This window comes from Periophthalmus magnuspinnatus, chromosome 5 (assembly GCF_009829125.3).
Source record: "Periophthalmus magnuspinnatus isolate fPerMag1 chromosome 5, fPerMag1.2.pri, whole genome shotgun sequence".
In the NCBI taxonomy this organism is placed as follows: Eukaryota; Metazoa; Chordata; class Actinopteri; order Gobiiformes; family Gobiidae; genus Periophthalmus; species Periophthalmus magnuspinnatus.
Genome location: NC_047130.1, coordinates 16,822,172 through 16,842,330, shown reverse-complemented (window position 1 = coordinate 16,842,330; position 20,159 = coordinate 16,822,172). Strand labels below are relative to the sequence as shown.

The window sequence follows — 20,159 nt, the reverse complement described above, 5'->3', positions numbered from 1 at the left end:
CTTTTGTTTTGGCTCATTTTCACTCGCTTGTGGCTGTGACGTGTCTGATGTGTTATACGAGATACGTCATCGTGGAGACAAGAGCAGATCTATCACAGATATAATAAACTTGCCACTACATAAAATAGATTTCTGTGGCGATTTCCTATCAGAATTTTCATTATACATCTACTGTTAAACCCTTCCTGCTTCCATCCCTTGACCGTGGTCGGGGACACAGGGGAGATCCGTCTTCTCCAGGGCCGAAGGGTCACTCTTCCTCTGGGGTTTAACTCCCTGTTCTTAACCTCAAAGTTGTTTAGAGTGTGGTGCGAGCTCAAAGACCACCCCAGTCTGTTGCTCAAGAGTTGGTGTCTTTATTATCTGTACTGCACTGTAATAACGCATCACTTCTGCTCTAACTCACACACTGTCTTTTTCCAAGTGCATCCGCAGACTCTCACACTCGCTGCTTCTCCGCGGGTTGAACCACACTATGCGCCACATGCACGCGCCACATGCACGCGCACGTCACCTCTCACTCACATTCATGCACCACACTGAACTAAAGCACATAGGAGCTAGACACACACCTCACAACACTACGGACAAGCTTAGTAGCGCGTCATGAGGGACGCTGATAAATTATTTACTGTTTTTGTGCGGCCCGGTAGCAAACGCGTAACGGCCTGGTACCGGTGCCCGGCCCGGTGGTTGGGGACCACTGGTCTAAAAGATTCTAGTGAAGGTGTGTGGAGTTTAAAAACACCGTGGAGCACTTCCTGTATTACCACATGATGACATCACAAGGTGGAACAGAGTGTTTTCAGTTTGATAGAAGAGCTCAGCCTAAATATGCAGGGTTTGTCTGTTAAACAAAACACAACTCCAGGTCTGTTTGTGATGAAGAAATTACATTATAACAGATCAGAAAACAGCGTAATATGGGATCTGTAACTTGAAAATTGTGTTTTTATTCATCAGTTACTAACCTGTTTATGTTCAAATACATAACCTGTTGCATGTAACCGAATGCAACATATGCGTATACCATTGCATTTACTTTGGGTCCTTCAGCTCATTCTTAACCCCAGTCTCCGTGTTTTATGTTTACGGTGTGCCTCTGAGTGGCTTTCTGTTCCTGTATGATCTCACAGTCAGATTTAAAGTGCATACGACAGGTAAGACAACGCAAAACTGTACTTCCTGGTTGGACACAGGCAGCAGATGTGACCTACTGAGAGTTGATTCCATAACTATTACCTAGCAACCATAATGTAAACAAGTAAACAAGGCCAAAGCCTGTTCAGCATACACAACAGTTATGATTATGCCAATAAAATAAATAACATCACCTTTGTTTTGTCAAATGAAGGTTTAAACTGTCAGATGAATGTGTTAATTATTTGAGTATGTTTTAACACAAAGTCAAATTTTGGACACACCCTCTCTTTCAATTTTATTTTTTATTTTTTATTTTTACTACTTTCTACTTTTTATATACACACAGAAGACATCAGATATATGAAGCAAGATATATGAAATTATGTAACAAAGAAAAAAAAATTACTCAAACAAAATAACTAAATATATATATTTTATATTCAAATCCTCAAAGTAGCCACCCTTTACTTTGTTGAAAAATATTTAGTGGAGTTATTTATGCTATATAGCAAAAGATGAAGTTTAAATTTGTCAACTGGACAAATCATGAGTGAAGACGTTTCGCTGCTCATCCAAACCAGTTCTGAAGAAGCTATATAATTCCATATATCATACTTCATGTATTTGATGTCTTCTGTTTGTATATAAAATGTAGAAAGTAGTAAAAATAAAGACAAAAAAACGAATGAAACTTTTCTTAAACAACACCAGTCAAAGGTTTGGACACACCCTCTCCTTCAGTGTTTTTTCTAAAAAGTGAAACAAACTACAGTAATAGTAAATAATTATGAATTCTAAAGCTAATTTATAAGTTTAATTTATAGTACTATAATTATTGACTTATATATATAAGTACATTTATAAATTATAAAGTAAATAATTATAGTACTAGTAAAAAGTAAACTGTGCACTCGAAAAAGTTTGAGAGGAGTGTGAGGGGGCAGAGCTTCTCAGTCTGATTATGACACTTAGGAGTTTTCTCTATTTTTACACTAGAGGGAGTTTCACTCTAACTTTTGTAATATCTACTCTTAAAGAGGAAACGTTTACTATGGATTTTTTACACTGGGAAATTTGCTGTGTACTTTCTATATTTTATATACAAGCAGAAGACATCAGATATATGAAGTAAGATATGTGGAATTATGTAGTAAAGATAAAAATAATAGAGGTCAGCTGATATGTTTTTGTTTTTTCATGGCCGATGCCGATACTGATTATTTAGAATGTAGAGCAGAAGATTACCTAATAAACTTGAGCTGATATATTGGTCCGATTTTGATTAGTTCCCTCAAATTCTGCTATTTAAATTTACTACAAAGTCCTCCACAGCCCTTTTTTTTAAGAGAGCTGTGTATCACATTTAGTGCAGTTGTCTCTTCATATTAAAGCACTAAGATAAAGGTGTGTATTTTTAGGCAGCAGATCGACCAAAACTAAATATCGGCCTGTGCTGTAGATTAAAAGGCGATACCCCATACGCTAAAAAGAGCAAATATCATCCCCCTCTTTATTAAATAACTATCAAATATTCGACAAAGCACAGGGTAGCTTACTTTGAGGATTTGAATATGACATATAAAAATATTTATTTAGCTTTTTTCTTTGATACATAATTCCATATATCTTGCTTCATATATTTATCTTCTGTGTGTATATAAAATGCAGAAAGTAGTAAAAATAAAGAAAAAAAAAAACATTGAATGAGAGGGTGTGTCCAAACTTTTGACTGGTAGTGTAGGTAGAGGAATTCTGTTTCATAACGCAGAGCTACTTCCTGTATTTTTGTACTTTTCTTCTCAACAAACTGCCACTTAACTGATGTAAAACTATCATAAACATTTAGCAAACCAGGTCAGAATTGGAAAAATATAAAAACTTGTCGTATGCACTTTACACAGCGCTTCCACAGGCCTGACCACTGCACTAACCCCTGATGCCCTCCCACTGTTTCTGTTGCAGCTCAGGGCCTTTGATGATGAGATGGATTTGCCAAAGGTTGTTTCTTTTACCTCAAATTTTCGTATCCATTCTCATCTGATTCTATGTTTTATTTTTATGTCTGTGTCCTGCTGGCGGTCGCTAAGTTCAGAGAGGTGGAAGTAACAACAATACATGCCATGATATCGAAGCAGGTGTTACAACCATAGACTGTATAAAGAAGTGGACTGACAAGTGTGACGTCACCCACAGCATTCAGCTCCAGTCAAATGAAGCTCATCGAGGCTAGAGCAGTTATAGCAGCTCATTTGGAGCAGAGTTCAATATTCGGAATTGTTACTGCGAGTATCATAGCAACCAAAGAGCCAATCCAGGATGAGGCTATTGAAGGTAACGCCCCTTCCTGCCTGCACCACTGGTTTAGCAGGGAGCGGGCGCATAGCAACGCTGTCAGTCAAACCTGTTGCTAACGCTAGCGGGACAGACCTCGGAGAATCTTGAGTTACAGACACAATAGTGAAATAAAATCCCCAGGATCGTGTAGAGCGGGTTAATACGAACATTTCAAGACCAAAATGATGAGCCTGACAGCAGCCGAGAGAGAGGACACAGTTTTTCAATAGAAAGTGAATTGGAGCCACCATGGTGCACCCATGATCATGTCCTATTTGGAACGCAGTGGCTATCACGTTAGCTATGTCCATTTATATATACAGTCTGTGGTTGAGACATGAGACAGTTGAAGACTTACTTTGTAACTTTTCACAGATAAAAAATCACAAAGGATGGATAGTAGTGGATATGTTGAAATAGAAATGGATAAAATACCAAAAACTAAAATCTAGTCTAGTCTAGTCTAGTCTTCAGATGCTTCTTAAAGGCACTGAACCTATTTTGTCATTTTGTCTCTAAACAGAACTAGTTCATTTTAGTTTACAGTGGTCCAAAGTTACTCCTCACTTGCCTTTTGCATTCTGAACATCCTAATTATTCACCCTGATGAGTTTATAAGCAGTTTTCACAACTCCCAGAGACCAAAGCAGAGTTAAGTTGTGACTAGGCCTGTCTTGATAACAAAGTTCAAAGTGCAATATATTGCTGAAGTAAATATAAATGATAATATAAAGCAGAATTATCCCAAAAAGTATTCTAAATGTGCAATATTGAGCTGTGTAAATGAATAGGAGAATGCAGCACTTAAGTAATTAGTTTGTATAACTTTAGTTCATATTTCAAACTTCTACATCTCAAATCTTCTTAACAAAAAATGACTACTAACACTATGAAGAAAAAGCCCCCACCATAAATAATTGACCCCAAAAATGATAAATTATAATTAACCATAAGGGAATATAATGATTATTATTGACTGTAATGCTAACTGCAACTAGCATGCTAAGGCGCACTTCCTGATATTCAGACAGTAAAACACATTCTAATTAGATGCAGACAGTACACAGTGGACTTATTTTGACTTCTTTATACAAAATATCTGCACTGGGTCAGGACATGGACAAGTACATGTAAAAATCAGGGGCAGTGCCTTTAAGCGTTTGGTAATTTATCTAATGAACATGTTTTTGTCACTTCCACCTCTCATTCATGTGTAGTTTTACTGTGTGTGTAGTTTTTGTCTGGGCTCTGGTTCATCGTCTGTCCATGTTTTTGTATTGTTTCATGTGTTACATAAGACATAAGCAGAGACAGACTGAGGTGTGCACTGTGGCCACGTGTTTAAAACACTTTTATTCCATTTGTGACTCACTGCTGTTTTGCACTGGCAGCAAAATGGGAATAGGTTCATGCCAGGACACCTGAGTAGACGGAGTAGACAATTTTCTACTGTATTGTTTTGGTTTTATTTTGAATTTAATTAAAATTTTCACTTTATTTTACTTTATTTTTAATTTTATTTTTTGTATTTTTTATTAGTTTTATTATTTGTATTTATTTTACAAAACACTTACACAAATCTAATGAAAATGTTCAATACAATATGTACAATCTTATTTATTATATTGTTATTAATAATTAATCATATTTATTAATCCTCCAGACCCCGCCCCATCCATCTTGTCAATTTTTCCTTAATATTCTTCACTCATTTTACAGCAAGTCATTTTTTACCTATTTGAAAATGACGCACTTTTAGATCAACTTTCATTTTCATTCTCACAGTTGAATCTTTCAGTGGGTGTTTCCCCTGCAGTCCCTCCCGCCGCCTCTTGAAGGCGCTGTGTCTGTTTGAATGCTCTGTTACGTGCGTCAGTGAAGAGAGAGAGGTGGAGAGTTGGAGCTCTGTCCTACTTTCCTGCACGATTCCTGGAGCTCGGCCAAATCCGTCTCCGTTACATAACACGCAGGATTTTTTTTTTTCTTTTTTTCCCTTGGAGCTGGCCCTGCCCAGTCTGATGTGTGACCTTCACAGCCAGCGCGAATCAAAAACATGGTGTAGCAGAGAATCTTGTTTACTTACTTCAAAGCTACTGCTAACGCTACTCCTGCTGCTGCTACCTGTGGATTTATACATGTTGATAAAGGATAAAATATTCAGAAAAATGTGAATAATGAGCTTAAGTCCATTTTATCCCAGTGATGTCATAAAGACGTGGGTAGAGTGTCCAGAAATGTCTCTTGTTACTTCTACAAAACTTTAAAAGAACAGTTCTATCCTCGACTAGCGCGATGGCGTAGTGGTTAGCCCTCTCGCCTCACAGCAAGAAGGTCCCGGATTTGATTTCTGGGCAGCATCCGGTTTTTACATGTGGAAGTTGCGTGTTCTACCTGTGCCATGTTCTCTCCGTACCTGTTAGCCAAACGTCAGTGGAACTTTACTGGTTAATTAGTTAATTAAGAATAAATAAACCATCAGAATGTTCCACTGTATGGCATTAAACTTCTAGTACCAACACCATGCCAAGTTATAGGTCAGATCTGTGGAAAAGCGACTCCACTCATAGCAATTCTGAGCATTGAAAACACCAATGTAGTGAAATAACAGATAGATGAGTTTAATGTGGAGGCGACCGGTCTAGGCAAAGCAAAAACATCTCCATAGAGACGACGAGATGGCCAGGAAAGTTACACAGTGCAGCTTTAAATTTCAGAAATATATATATCGGGTTTATCACACAACTTGCATATATTAGCTCACTCAGCTGCAGAAAACATGAATTTTAAAAAGCTGATTAAGATCTGAAAAGTGTCATTCCAGAGTCGAGTGTGTGATGCATAAGTCCTTATCTGCGAGTGTGTGTGCTGTGTGTGCGCAGGTGTGAGCCCAGCTGACACACAGCCGCTTTCACTCAAAGATCACGAGCCGATACACAGGGACTGACCTCTTTATTAGGTACACCTGCCGCTCTACCTGTATCTGTCACATTTTTGTACTCAAGTAGAAGTAAAAGTAGTCAGAAGCAGTTGGAATAAACATATCACATTATTTTTACTACTGAGCTGCTACTGTTGCTACTTCAACTTAAGGACATATTTTCATGGTGATTCCTACTGCTATTACTACTACTGCTATTGTTAGTACTACTACTTCTTTGTTTTGATACTTTGCAGCTGATGTTATCAACATTTCTTGGGGGTGTGATGCTAACTGTAAGCACTGCTCTGTCTGAGGCTTGGTAAGACTTTAATCTGAGCTTTGTTTTAACACAGTCTGACCAGGAAGAAATGACTTAGCTGGAACTACAACAGGTGAGCTGATTTTTGTGATGTTAAACTGCAAAATAACATTACAGTCACAGGCTAGCTAGCATTAGCATTAGCATTAGCCAGTAGTTTTACAGTTAGTCACTTTCACTAAACAGGACCATGAACGCTCTTAAAACTTTTTTGCCAGTATTTGCTAATGTGTGCATTGTGTAACCATGGTAACTAGTGTGAATTCCATCATAGAGGTACATGTAGAAACCTCCCAGCGTGATGTCACTGCAAAGTATCAATACTAGTAGTAGCTATACTACTACTGGACTACCATTAAAACGGCAAAATACTAACTTACTTTAACACCACTACTACTTGTACAAACAATATACTACTACAGCTACTGCTACTACTGCTGCTACGACTACTACTATTACTAAACAACTATGAAGGAATTACAACTTCTGTTACTAATAACAATTATGATTTTACTATCTAATACTACTACTACTACTACTACTACTACTACTACTGCTACTTCCATTACTTATTAAAACGCGGAAATTACACCACCACTGCTTGTAATGTTACGTCTAACAATTATTCAACTAATACATTTACTATTACTACAACTTATCGTTCTCATCACCACCACTGCTTCTACTACTACTACCACTACCATCACTACTACTACTACTATTGTTAACAACTTTAAAACGCTGTAGTTGTTTCCATCAGTATGTACAAAAATCCAAGTATGATAAAATGTTAAAACAAAAGCCTGAACCCGTCCGTCTGGTTCCAAAGTCCTGTGTGACTTGCACGTTGCACGAGGCCACACACACACAACTATTACACACACAGCTATTACACACAACTATTACACACCTCCAGATGTACTGTGAAGATTGACAGGAGTAGTTTGAGCCTGGCCCCACCCCCTCCTCCTCCCTATCTGTAAATGTCAAACTCTAACCTCCCTTTGTCACGTGCCACTTATGTAAAGTCTGAATGGGCCTGTACTAAAACTGCTACTATTACTACTACTACTTGTGGAAGAAGTACTCAACTCTGTTACTGAAGTAAAAGTACAGATACCAAAGCAAAATAATACTCAAGTAAAAGTAGCACATGAAAAAATATACTTAAGTAAAAGTAAGAGCATTAAAGTACAATTTAATCAGTTGTGTTTTTAGCTGTTTTTATTTGTATATTTTTATTTTGCTCAAGTTATGATCATGTTCAAAATAAACCCTCAGCCTTTTCAGCTCAGCCTTTTAGTACAGATACCTGCTCTCAAATGTAGTGAAGTAAAAGTAAAAAGTATCCACTGTAAAATGTATTTAAGTAAAATACAGATATCTGAAATGTGTTATGTACAGTATTTTACTACTTCTACTTTGTTACGTTCCACTACTGCTACTAGCACTACTACTACTACTACTACTACTACTGGTAACAGGTTCAGTAAGGTTTCCATTAAAATCATTCTACAAAATTAAGTATGACTATTAATAAACTTTAAAGTAATAGTTTGTAACTTTTTGGTGGCGGTACATATGGAAACAGAAAGTTAAAACCAAACTTCTGAACATTCTGCTTGGAGATAGATATTTTTTATGCCGTACTGTGGAATATTATAGCCAAAGGAACAAGCAACAGGAAACCCTCCTCCAGGGCAAATACAAATCAGGTTTGTGTAGATGTTTGTCCATGTTTTTCAGTGCTATAAAAACATCAAGAGTGAACAACATGCTTTATTTTAGTCTATGATCAGCTTGTTGCATGAGGCCACACACCACTACTGCTCTCTCCAAGTGTGTTATTATGAATGACAGGCACCTCTCCTCCCCCCCCCCCCCACCCCCCCCCCCCCCTCTTCTCCCCTCTCCTCCCCTCTCCTCTCTTTTCATCTCCTTTTCTCCCTCCTCCTCCCCTCTCCTCCTCCCCTCTCCTCCTCCCCTCTCCTCCTCCCCTCTCGTCTCCTCTCCTCCCTCCTCCTCCCCTCTCGTCTCCTTTCCTCCCTCCTCCCCTCTCCTCCTCTCTCCTCCTCTCTCCTCCTCTCTCCTGTCCTCCCCTCTCCTCTCCTCCTCTCTCCTCCTCTCTCCTCCCTCCTCCCCTCTCCTCCCCTCTCATCCTCTCTCCTCCGCTTGTATATCTTTGTAAATGTCAGAGTTCTGATCCCCCTCTGTCATCTGTGTGTTATGTAAAGCCTAAATGGGCCGGTGTGCTCCCTCTTACATAAGACCTCCATGTTGGCTGCTGCATGTTTGGGTCCCATTTATTTGGCTTTGGTCAACATGAGGCCTGGCTGATTTGAAGGGAACGTTTTTCATTTTCACATCTGGATTTCATGTTTATCCTCAGCGACTGCAGCCACACAGAGCCAAACAGCTAGAGTTTTACATCTGCGGGGGAAGTAGGTCACTCACATCATAGAGTGACATAATGGTCATTCTGATGTTGTTACAACTTGAGGCTTTCTTAAAGGGACGCGGACCAATTTTGTTTTGGACTAAACCTCTGCAAAACCCATAGACTGTTTACATAAATGGACATGTTCCTTCATGTAAAAATAGGAAGTGATCATGGGCGCGCTTATGGCTCCATCGACTCTGGCTCCAATTCACTTTCTATTGAAAAACTGTGTCCTCTCTCTGTAACTGCTGCTGTCAGACTTGCCATTCTGGTCTTCAAATGTTTGTATTAACCCGCTCTACATGATCTTGAAGATTTTATTTCACTATTTTTTTTAATTAAATCAAGATATGAACATTAATAACAGACAAATTGGGCGCCTTCTTTCCCCGAGGTCGCGCCTGCTAGCATTAGCAACAGGTTTGAGTGACAGCGTTGCTAAGTGCCCGCTCCCTGCCAAACCAGCGATGCAAGTGGGAAGGGGCGTTACCTTCAACAGCCTTGCTCCGGATTGGCTCTTTGGTTGCTATGATACTCGTGGTTGGAATTCCTAATATGCAACTCGGCTCCATATCGGCCCTATAACTGCTCTAGCCTCGATGAGCTTCATTTGACTGGAGCTGAAAGCTTTGGGTGACGTCACACTCACTTAGTCCACTTCTTTATATAGTCTGTGGCAAAAGCAACAACTTTTTTTTTTTTATTCATTGGTTAAAAACGCTGTACTTGATCTTACAACTTGAAAAACTGAACCAGTTCATTTTAAACAGTTTCTAGTGGTGCAAAGTTATTTCTCACTTACCTTATGCATTCAGAGCATCCCAGTTATTCACAGCGATTAGTTTATAAGCACTTTTCACAATTTTCAGTCACGATAATGCCAACAACTAGTATGCTAAGTGCGCACTTCCTGATGAACAGAACAATGTAATTTTTTATAATGCAGACAGTACACAGCAGACTTATTTTGACCTCAAGCTGCTTATACATTATATCTGCACTAGGACAGTTATTTGCTCCTGTGAAAAATCACGTACTGGCCCTTTAATTCAGTGGCGTACTCAAATGTTGTTTACACATCAAGTTTATTGTTTTCAGATGACATCACAACAGTCTAGGGCCTGCAATATCTAAAGGTGCACAAGGTAATTTTACTGGTGGAGGGTGAGTCACCTGCTTGTCTCCATGGAGATGTTTTTGCTTAGTTTGGAACACTGCTGTGGTCCAAAGTTATTCGCCATTAAGAACATCCTAATTATTCACCACGATGAGTTTATAAGTGTTTTCCACAACTTTCAAAGACCAGAGTGTTGCTGCTAACAACAACTAGGATGTTAACACTCACTTACTGATTATTACACTTTACAATCCGACACAGACAGCACAGAGTGGACTTATTTTGACCTCAAGTGCTGCTGTTACAATAGATCTGCACTGCGGCAAGACACATTTTTGCTCAAATACATGGGAAAAATCAGGTACAGGCCCTTTAACTTATCTTTCATTCATTCAAGCACAGGCATTTTTATTTCTAAAGACTTTGTTGGCTCTGTGGCGTCATACACTGGTCTACATGGATATAGATATGTTTAATGCCATACTGTGGAACATTCCTAGCAAAGCAATCTCATCTCAATAGAGACAAAGCAGGTGATGGGCCCTTCGCTGATTTTTGGACCTAAAACTCAGTGTATTATGTGAACGAAGCAAAACACAACTCCAGGTCTGTTTGTGATGAGGAAACAACTAAAACAGATCAGAAAACAGTGTAATATGTGCCCTTTAAGGATGTAGCAGAGATGGACGCCTTTTATTCATTTCCTCAACAGCTCTTTTAACACTGAGGTCATGCATGCCCAATATAGAGCTTACGTAATTGAACAAAAGAGCATAATTTCCGTTTAAATTTGACACAGTTTGCATTCTTGGTTATTTCCATATTAATGAGAGTGGTGTGACCAAACTGGGACAGAACCGGGGACTTTCCACTGAAGGGGACGACACTAGAGTTTGCAACACTCGCCTTTAAAATCAACATTTCCCTTTTTTATGAAATATATTGATAATTCACACACTGGCATCACGCTGGTGGGACTTCATGTATGTCTATGACGGAATGTTTAGCAGTTACCATGATGACACAATTCACACATCAGCAAACGAACTGCCATAAAGGGCAATAAAATCAATTAATTACAAAAAAATAGCTCTTTTGCGGCTTCTAAGCAGAACCATGAACGCTTGCATTCACCACAGGGTCCTGAAAATTACGTTTAAATCCATTTTGTGAGAGTGACAAACTGAAAAACTGTTGGCTAATGCTAGCTAGCTTGTCACTGTAATGTTATTTAAGAGGGACTTGTTTAAGAGATTTAGCTGTCGTTCCAGCTAAATCTGTTCTTTCTGGTCAGATTGTGTCAAAATCAAGCTCCGATTAAAGTCTAACTTGAGTAACACCGCTTCAGACAGAGCAGTGCCTCCAGTTCTAGTTGCTGATATAAATGGTCAGGTTCAACATTTGTGAATTTACTTTTTGGATATTTATGTGAATACCATGTGATCAATAGGGAAATCTGGCTCTTGCTCCGCATCTTGGAGTATGGCATCATTACATTCTAGGATCTGAAAACCACCAATTTATACTTTGAAATGACATCACGCTGGACGTGTTCTACATGTATCTCTATGGTGGAATGTTCATCAGTTCCCATGGTGATACAATGTTGACATTAGGAAACAGACAAAAATGTTTTAAGATCATCTGAAAACTTAAACTGAAAACTTTAAAAACACATTTTCAGGAGCCCGTGATCTTCTCTCTTTAAACCTAGAATAAAAAAGTTAGATTTTTTTTGTCTGAAATTTGATACTTAGAAGTGACATCATGCTGGGGGTTCTGCATGTATGTCTATGGTGGAATGTTCAGCAGTTTTCATAGTGACACAATCCACACATAAGATTTCTGAAAACTCAAGACAAAATGGATTTAAAGAGCACATTTTCAAGAGCCTGTCATCAAACCAAGCATACCTTGTCCTGTTTATGAGTTTGATTTTCAACAAAAAGGTTAGAGTCACTAACTAAAAAACTGTTGGCTAATGCTAGCTAGCTTGTGACTTTAAGGTTATGTGAGAGGGACTTGTTTAACAGCACAAATCAGCTTACCTGCTGTTGCTTCAAAGAAGTCGGCTCTTTCTGGTCAGGCTGTGTTAAAATAAAACTCAGATTAAAGTCTAACTTGTGTAACAGAGCGTCAGACAGAGTAGTGCTTTCAGTTAGCTTCACACCCCCGGGGAATGTTGCCGAATCAAATTGTCATGTAGAGAGGTTACATGTGGGATGTGGCAGGTGTCAGACGCTCTGTGGTCTCTGAGGTTTTACGTCTGTGAGCTGCAGATGGGACGATTCAGATGTGGCTTTTCTGTTGAACTGACACATGTGAACGTTTCAACCAGATACTGATTATGATCATTAACGTTTCGTCTTATTGTTCTGTATAGATGGAACTAACCATTTTTAAGGGTCAGTATTCATCATGGGGAGTTTTTCTTTGTACCAGTCAAGAACTTTGTCAATTTTTCTATGCTATTAGAGTTGAGCTGAATAGTTGAATAAATGACTTCTACGGCTCAAACTAAAGTGTTTCTTGTTGTGTTTTTTAAAGGGCCCGTATTATCCAATCCAATCCACTTTATTTATATAGCACATTTCACAAACAAATGGAGTTTCCAAAGTGCTGCACAAATACATTATAAATAAAAACAACTGGTCAAGTAAGCAAAATTAAAATAATAAATATGTATATAAAAGCAATAAAACTATTACCAATAAAAACAATAAAATCAAATAAAACAAGCAAATAAAATCAATAGGAACAAATCAATAAAAGACAACGTGAGGAGGCAGAGCATTCCAGAGCTTTGGACCAGCCACAGAAAAGGCTCTGTCTCCTCTGGTTTTAAGTCTCGTCTTAGGCACCACGAGCTGGAGCTGGCCCTCGGACCTCAGTGCACACGCCGGAGTATAAATTTGGATGAGGTCTGAGATGTAACCAGGGGCCAGTCCATTCAAAGCTTTAAAAACAAACAATAAAATCTTAAAATCAATTCTAAAATGAACAGGGAGTCAGTGCAAAGAATTGGAGTGATGTGTTCATGTTTTTATTTCCTGTTAAAAGTCGGGCAGCAGCGTTTTGGACTAACTGCAAGCGATAAAGTGCATTTTGGTTAATTCCTACGTAAAGTGCAATGCAGTAGTCCAAATTATGCTGTTATCTGATCTGTTCTAATGTTGTTTCCTCATCACAAACCGACCTGGAGCTGTGTTTTGTTTCATTCACACATGTTTAACAAACAAACCCTGCATATTTAGGCTGTGTTCTTCTCTAACTGAAAACATGCTGTTCCACTTTGTGATGTCATGTGGTAATACAGGAAGTGCTGTATTAGAACATTTTAGTTAACAAATCCTGCCTAGTTTATAATTTTACTTCTGCAGAGGTACGTAAAGGTAATTCCATAACTGTTACTTAGCAACCATAATATTTACAAGGACCAAACTTTTCTAAATTACACAATAGTTATGATTAGACTAATAAAAATCAATGACAGCACCTTTATTTTGTTAAATTATAGTTTACATTGTCAGAAAATTTCCTTTCTTTGCTCATAAACTGTCCCAGTATTTTGAATATAAGTTTCCATGTTGATGACATAGGTAGAGGTGTACTGTTTTAGGAAGTGCTACTTCCTGTATTTCTGTACTTTTCTTTTCAACTTTTTCTCCCCACAATCTGCATCTTAATGAATGTGAAACTATGATAAATATTTACCACAGGTACTATCCATAGACTGTATATATAAATGGACGTAGCTAATGTGCTAGTCGCTGCGTTCTAAATAGGAAGTGATCATGGGTGCACTTCTGGCTCCATCGACTTTGGCTCCAATTCACTTATTGAAAAACTGTGACTCCTCTGTTTGTAATTGCTGCTGTTAGACTTGTCAATTTGGACTTAAAATGTTCGTATTAACTCGCTCTACATGATCCTGGTGTTTTTATTTCTCGATTTTCTCTGTAAATCAAGATATGAAAAATCAAGCTCATTCTTTCCCAGAGGTCACTCCAGCTAGCGTTAGCAACAGGTTTGATTGACAGCGTTGCTAAGCGCCTGCTGCCTGCTAAACCAGCAGTGCAGGCAGGAAGGGGCGTGTTACCTTCAACAGCCTCGCTCCAGATTGGCTCTTTGGTTGCTATGATACTGACACTCGGAATTCCTAACATGCAGTTTGGCTCCGAATTCGTCCTATAACTTCTAGCCTCAATGAGCTTCATTTGACTGGAGCTGAACGCTGTTGGTGACGTCGCACTCACTTAGTCCACTTCTTTATACAGACTATGCTACTATCCCACCAAACCAAGTCAGAATTAGAAAAGCAGAATAACTTGTTCTATTTTTTAAACTTTCCTCTTGTTTTTGGGCAGTGCAGTGCAGCCGTAGCAGAAAACCACAGTGTGCTGGCAGATGGCTTTGGCCTGGTTTCTCTCTGGGTCATTATGTAACGTGCCCCCAACCTGCTCCGCTCCAGCCAGGCCTTTTACATAACCCAAGTATGTGGAGCTCTGTCAACAATACAGACTGCACTGTACGCCCCAGGACCAAAGGGTAACCTGCAGAACTGTCCTTAAAGGGGCCATATTATGATATTTTCTTATCTATGTTATAATGTTGTCTCCTCATCACAAACAGACCTGGAGTTGTGTTTTGTTTCATTCACACATGTTTAACACACAAACCCTGCATATTTAGGCTGAGTTTTCTGGAACGGAAAACACTCTGTTCCACCTGGTGATGTCATCATACAGGAAGTGCTCCACCGTGTTTTTAAACTCCACACACCTTCACTAGAATCATTTGGATAATTTCAGCTCTGGAATTACCAATCTCTACTGAACAAAAGGTAAAAGGAGCTGTTAACTCGAAATCTACCAATTCATGACACCACAAGGTGGAACAGAGCATTTTGAGCTTTGCAGATGTAACAGACTAATAATAAAGTGTTACTCAAACATGTGAATGAAACAAAACAACTCCAGGTCTGTTTTTGTAGGAGGTACATTCTAACATGGCTTAAAGCACCAGTTTAAGTGAACAGATTTTGTAAAATATATATATTTTTTAAGTTGTATTTCAGTTGATTTATGCATGATCATGGGCATGTTTCAGGCTCCATCGACTCTGGCTCCAATTCTCTTTACATTGAAAAACTGTGTCCCCTCTCTCTGTAACTGCTGCTGTCAGACTCGTCATTTTGGTCTTAAATGTTCATATTAACTCGCTCTACATGATCCTGGGTTTTTTATTTCACTATTGCGTCTGTAAATGAGGTCTTTTTCCTCATATGGATTTAACCCTGTGTTGACCGGAAGAAGATGTTGGCCCACAGTTTGTTTTAGTTAAATATACAAAATCAGTTGAACTCTGCCATGTCCAACCATTATCACCACAATTCAATACCAGCCCGCATGTGTTTCTTTGTCATGATATCCAAGATGGCCGCTGAATACACAGAGCCTTAAGGATTTGAGTTGACTTTGCTTGGTTGTCATTGCACACCCCCGTCATCTGTCTCTGCCTGTCTTTGTGTCATCTGTTAGCTTTTCTGTCTGGTCTCTTGCTCGGCGTTTCACCAAAGCTGCCGAAATATCGCTAATTTGAATCACTATTTTTAACCTTTATGTTGCATGTTTTGTAACTGTGCTTTCCGTGTCCACCGCTGGCTGTGCTGCTGCTCCTCACTGAATGCACAGCTGGACCAAAACCAACCCGAGAAGCTGCTAAATGACCAAAAACGGGTACGTATGCTAACGATTATATGCTATCCAGTCGTATGCACTGAACCACACACCTGCTCTGCCTGAGGTCACTGTCTCTAATGAACAAAACGACACAACAAATGGGTTTGGGTGGATTTGAAATGTTTTGGTAAACATTTTGGAAATTGTACTGGCCATGAAATGGGTTTACGTTTTGCCGCTCAAAAGTTTGGACTCAGTCTTTATATTTTCTACTTTCTACACTTTATATACATAATTCCATACATGTTGCTTCATGTATCTGATATCTTCTGTATGTGTATAAAATGTATAAAGTAGAACAAATAAAAAAAAAAAAAAACATGTAAAGAGAGGGTGTGTCCAAACGTTGGAATGCTTGTGTAAGCTTCAAAAAGTGAATTTTATAAAACCTGTCACTTTATAGAACAATGAAATAGATTAGATGGAGAGATGACGACCTACAATTTTCTGCATTTCACTGTTACATCAGCCCATAGATGACATACAAAGACCACTTATTAAACAGCTCTAATAAAAGAGGTGGCAGTTCATCATCACAGCACCAGGTCCGGGTACCACCAGAACTAAACTCTTTAAATGTGTTATTTTGGGTCTATTCTAGGTAAACCAGGTCTAAAATAAGATAACACCATTATAACAGCAGTTGTAAACAAGCAGTCACTCAAAGAAGGACAGAATTGTGGATAAAATAGACTCTCGAACACTAGAACTGAAGAGGTTTGCACCTACTACACTTTGGAGATGTAATTAGTTAATTAATTGTTGCAACCCTAAGTGGCTCTGTGCACAACAGCACCTGATAACCCCACTGTTTGAAGTTTAATAGGTTATTTATTCTATATTTTACATTTTTACTAAAAGTTAGCATAAGCTTTGAGACACGTTGAGCTAGCTAGCGTGCTGCTCTGCACTGAGCCTATTGTATCTGAGTTTAAAAATGAATAAATGAATAAATAAAAATTGAAAGATAAGGTGGATGTCACTGACAACATCTTAAAGAAAGGGAGAAATTAATGCTAATCCCAATCAGGTAGTCTTTATTTTAATTGATTTTAATAGGCTGTTTGTTTTAAATTTTAATACAACTTAGTATCAGCTTTGAGACACAGTTAGCTAGCTACAATTTTGTTGTGCACGGAGCCTGTTGTGATGTCCGTATGGTGGAAAAAAACATGCCGGATCCCCATACATCCAGCATATGGCACAGGTCAAGGTCAAACTGGACATCCTTGTCGGGAGATGAACAAAATGGCCGCTCGTCTCCTTGTGTTGACTTCATCGCGGGGGCTTACATAACCTGTGCGTCGCCTGGACCACCCGCGGCCACGGACACCATTTTACACGTAACCACGAAACAAACAAATAACAAAAGCCTCCTCTTCTTTGGCACCACTCCTCCTCGTCTCATGGGAGGTCTGTCGCCATAACAACAGGCGGTCGTGTCTCGTAATGATTCACCGTTTTTGAGTTTAGGTGTAGGTCTCTTTGATAATCACACCAGAGCTGCAAAACAGAATAAACTCACAACAATGAAATGACGGTGCTTCTCAAACTGTGGAACACGAGCTGATTCTGGTGGTACTGAGACAGGGCTTCAGTTTGTGGGGTACCTTAATAAAGAGTTCATTTTGTCTACTTTTTGTGCTCCTTTGGATAGTTTCATATTTAGATCTACAGTGGAAATGATGTAGTCCACTTTTAGACCTGGTTTAGTCCTAGATTAGACCTGCAATAGTCCTGTTATCGACCTGGTTTAGATATGGTGGTACTCAGAACGCCAAATGTTTTCTTTGGTGATACTTGGTTTGCAAATTTTGAGAGCCTCTGCCGTAAATAAATATCACCTTTTTTTCTTTTAATGAATTTATGTTGATTCAAAGAAAATGATCAAAATTTTAAGATCTATTTAAAGTAACACTGTGTATTTTTCTGGAGGTGGAGGTCACTTTACACTATTCCATGGAAATAAAAAGTTAAAAACATATTTCAGAATATTCTCCATGGAGATAGATATGTTATATGCCATACTGTGGAATATTGTCCCCAAATGTACAACATCTCCATGGAAACAAGCAGGCCAAGTAATAGTCATGTCTATGGAGGTGCAAGCCCACTCATAAGCACGCATGTTTTTATGGGTTTTTCAGTGCAATAAAAACATCCAAAATGAAAAACTTTGCTTTCATTTTAGTCTGTTTTTTGGCTAAGAAGTTACATGATGGGGCTTTAATTTTTTTTAGTGTCACCTGCTTGTCCTATAAAAATGTCGTTGCTTTGCCTGAAATGTTCCACAATATCATATAGTCAATTACTGCAGTTCTTATCACCAAAAAGGACTTGGTTTGGTAGAGTCACATGCTTGTCTCCTTGGTGATTGCTAAGTTTTATGACATATTGTGGAATATCCCAGGCAAAATGACATAGTAGATTTCAAAATCCTCACCATCAAACTTCCACCGTGCCCCTTTAAAGTGTATGCATTCGTATACACATATTTTGTGTAGGACCCACAGACTGTATATATAAATGGACATAGCTAACCTGCTAGCCACTCCGCGCTTCCGGCTCCATCGACTCTGGCTCCAATTCACTTTCTATTGAAAAACTGTGTCTCCTCTCTCTGTAACTGCTGCTGTCAGACTGGTCATTTTGGTCTTAAATGTTCATATTATCCCGCTCTACATGATCCTGGTGTTTTTATTTCACTACTGTCTGAAAATCAAGACATGAACATTAATAACAGACAAACAGGCTCCAAATTGGCCCTTATAACTTCTAGCCTGGATGAGCCTCGTTTGACGGGGGCCGCTCTCTGTGGGTGACGTCTTTACACTCTCTGTGGTCATGACGTCATTTCTTTTCTTCACAAAAGAATGATAAATACTTTGCCTTTTTTATTGATTAGGTCCATCGATCAATCAATACAAACTCATTGTTGTAGCGTCTGACTGTATGAACAGTCACACACACTGTGTCCTTGAAGGGGGGTCTGCCACCTGCTCATCTCCATGGTGACAGTACTGCTTTGCCTGGGATGTCCCACAGTGCTGCATATTATGACATCACCTACTGGTCTCCATGGCTATAGTTGTGTTTAGAGAAATACTGCGAACATGTATAGGCAAAGCAGCAAGTGAGCAGACCCTTTATCAGAAAAGTTACACAATGCACCTTTAATAATAAAATCTCACTGTTAAGTTGTGTTGGTAATAAACCAAACTTATTAACAAACGCAATTGAAGGTGGGCATCTTCTTTACCCCCAGGTCACTCTAGTGTTAGTATTAGGTTTGATTGATAGCGTTGCTAAGCACCCGCCACTGAATGTGCAGGTGGAGGTGCGCAGGAAGGGATGTTCTCTTCAACAGCCTGGCTCTTGATTGGGTTTTTAGTTGCTATGATACCCACGGTTGGTATTCCAAATATAGAACTCTGCTCCAAATTAGCTCCTATAACTGCTCTAACCTCGATGAGCGTCATTTGACTGGAGCCGAACGCTGTGGGTGACGTCACACTCACTTAGTCTACGTCTTTATACAGTCTATATTTGGACCCCACAGTTTGTTGTTGCACAGTGAACATTAGAGACAGAGATTGGAAAGTGCAGACACATGTAAACATTACCAGTCTAAATAAGTGGTTATATTTGGTGGTAATGGTTTGCAGACTACGGAAAGTAAACACTCTCAGATCAGACCACCAAAAACACTGCATAATGTCACCCATGCTAACCCGAGGAACTGCAGACAATGTAAACAAAAACAATACAGGGAAATCCATCTCTTGATTCATAACATTTTAAACCTACTTTCTGTCTGATTTCCAAATGATAAAAAATTTTAATAGAATTGTAATAATCAACTGATCGTTATAATGCTGTACCCTGATCAAAAACAGACCTGGAGTTGTGTTTTATTTCATTCATACATGTTTGAGTAACACTTTATTATTAGTCTGTCTACATCTCCAAAGCTCAAAATGCTCTGTTCCACCTTGTGATGTCATGAAGTGGTAGTTTTCAAGTTAACATCTACCTTTTACCTTTAATTCAGTAGAGATTACAAATTCCAGATCTGAAGTTTTTCAATTGATTCTAGTGAAGGTGTATGGAGTGTTTTCAGTTTGAGAGAAGAACTCAGCAGGGCT

At 38.9% G+C, this 20,159-nt stretch overlaps 1 protein-coding gene across 3 annotated transcripts in view; it reads left to right on the top strand.

The window, feature by feature from the left end:
* The window catches only part of LOC117370699 (inositol 1,4,5-trisphosphate receptor type 1), a 177,087-nt gene that overhangs the window by 86,479 nt on the left and 70,449 nt on the right, over positions 1 to 20,159 (top strand). Inside the window, exons 39-40 of one of the 3 annotated variants that reach the window (XM_055222035.1) lie at positions 3,106 to 3,141; positions 15,967 to 16,011. The exons of the other annotated variants lie outside the window; for them this stretch is intronic. Coding sequence (XP_055078010.1) covers positions 3,106 to 3,141; positions 15,967 to 16,011 — 81 coding nt within the window. The remainder of the gene's footprint in view (positions 1 to 3,105; positions 3,142 to 15,966; positions 16,012 to 20,159) is intronic. 3 annotated transcript variants of the gene reach the window in all.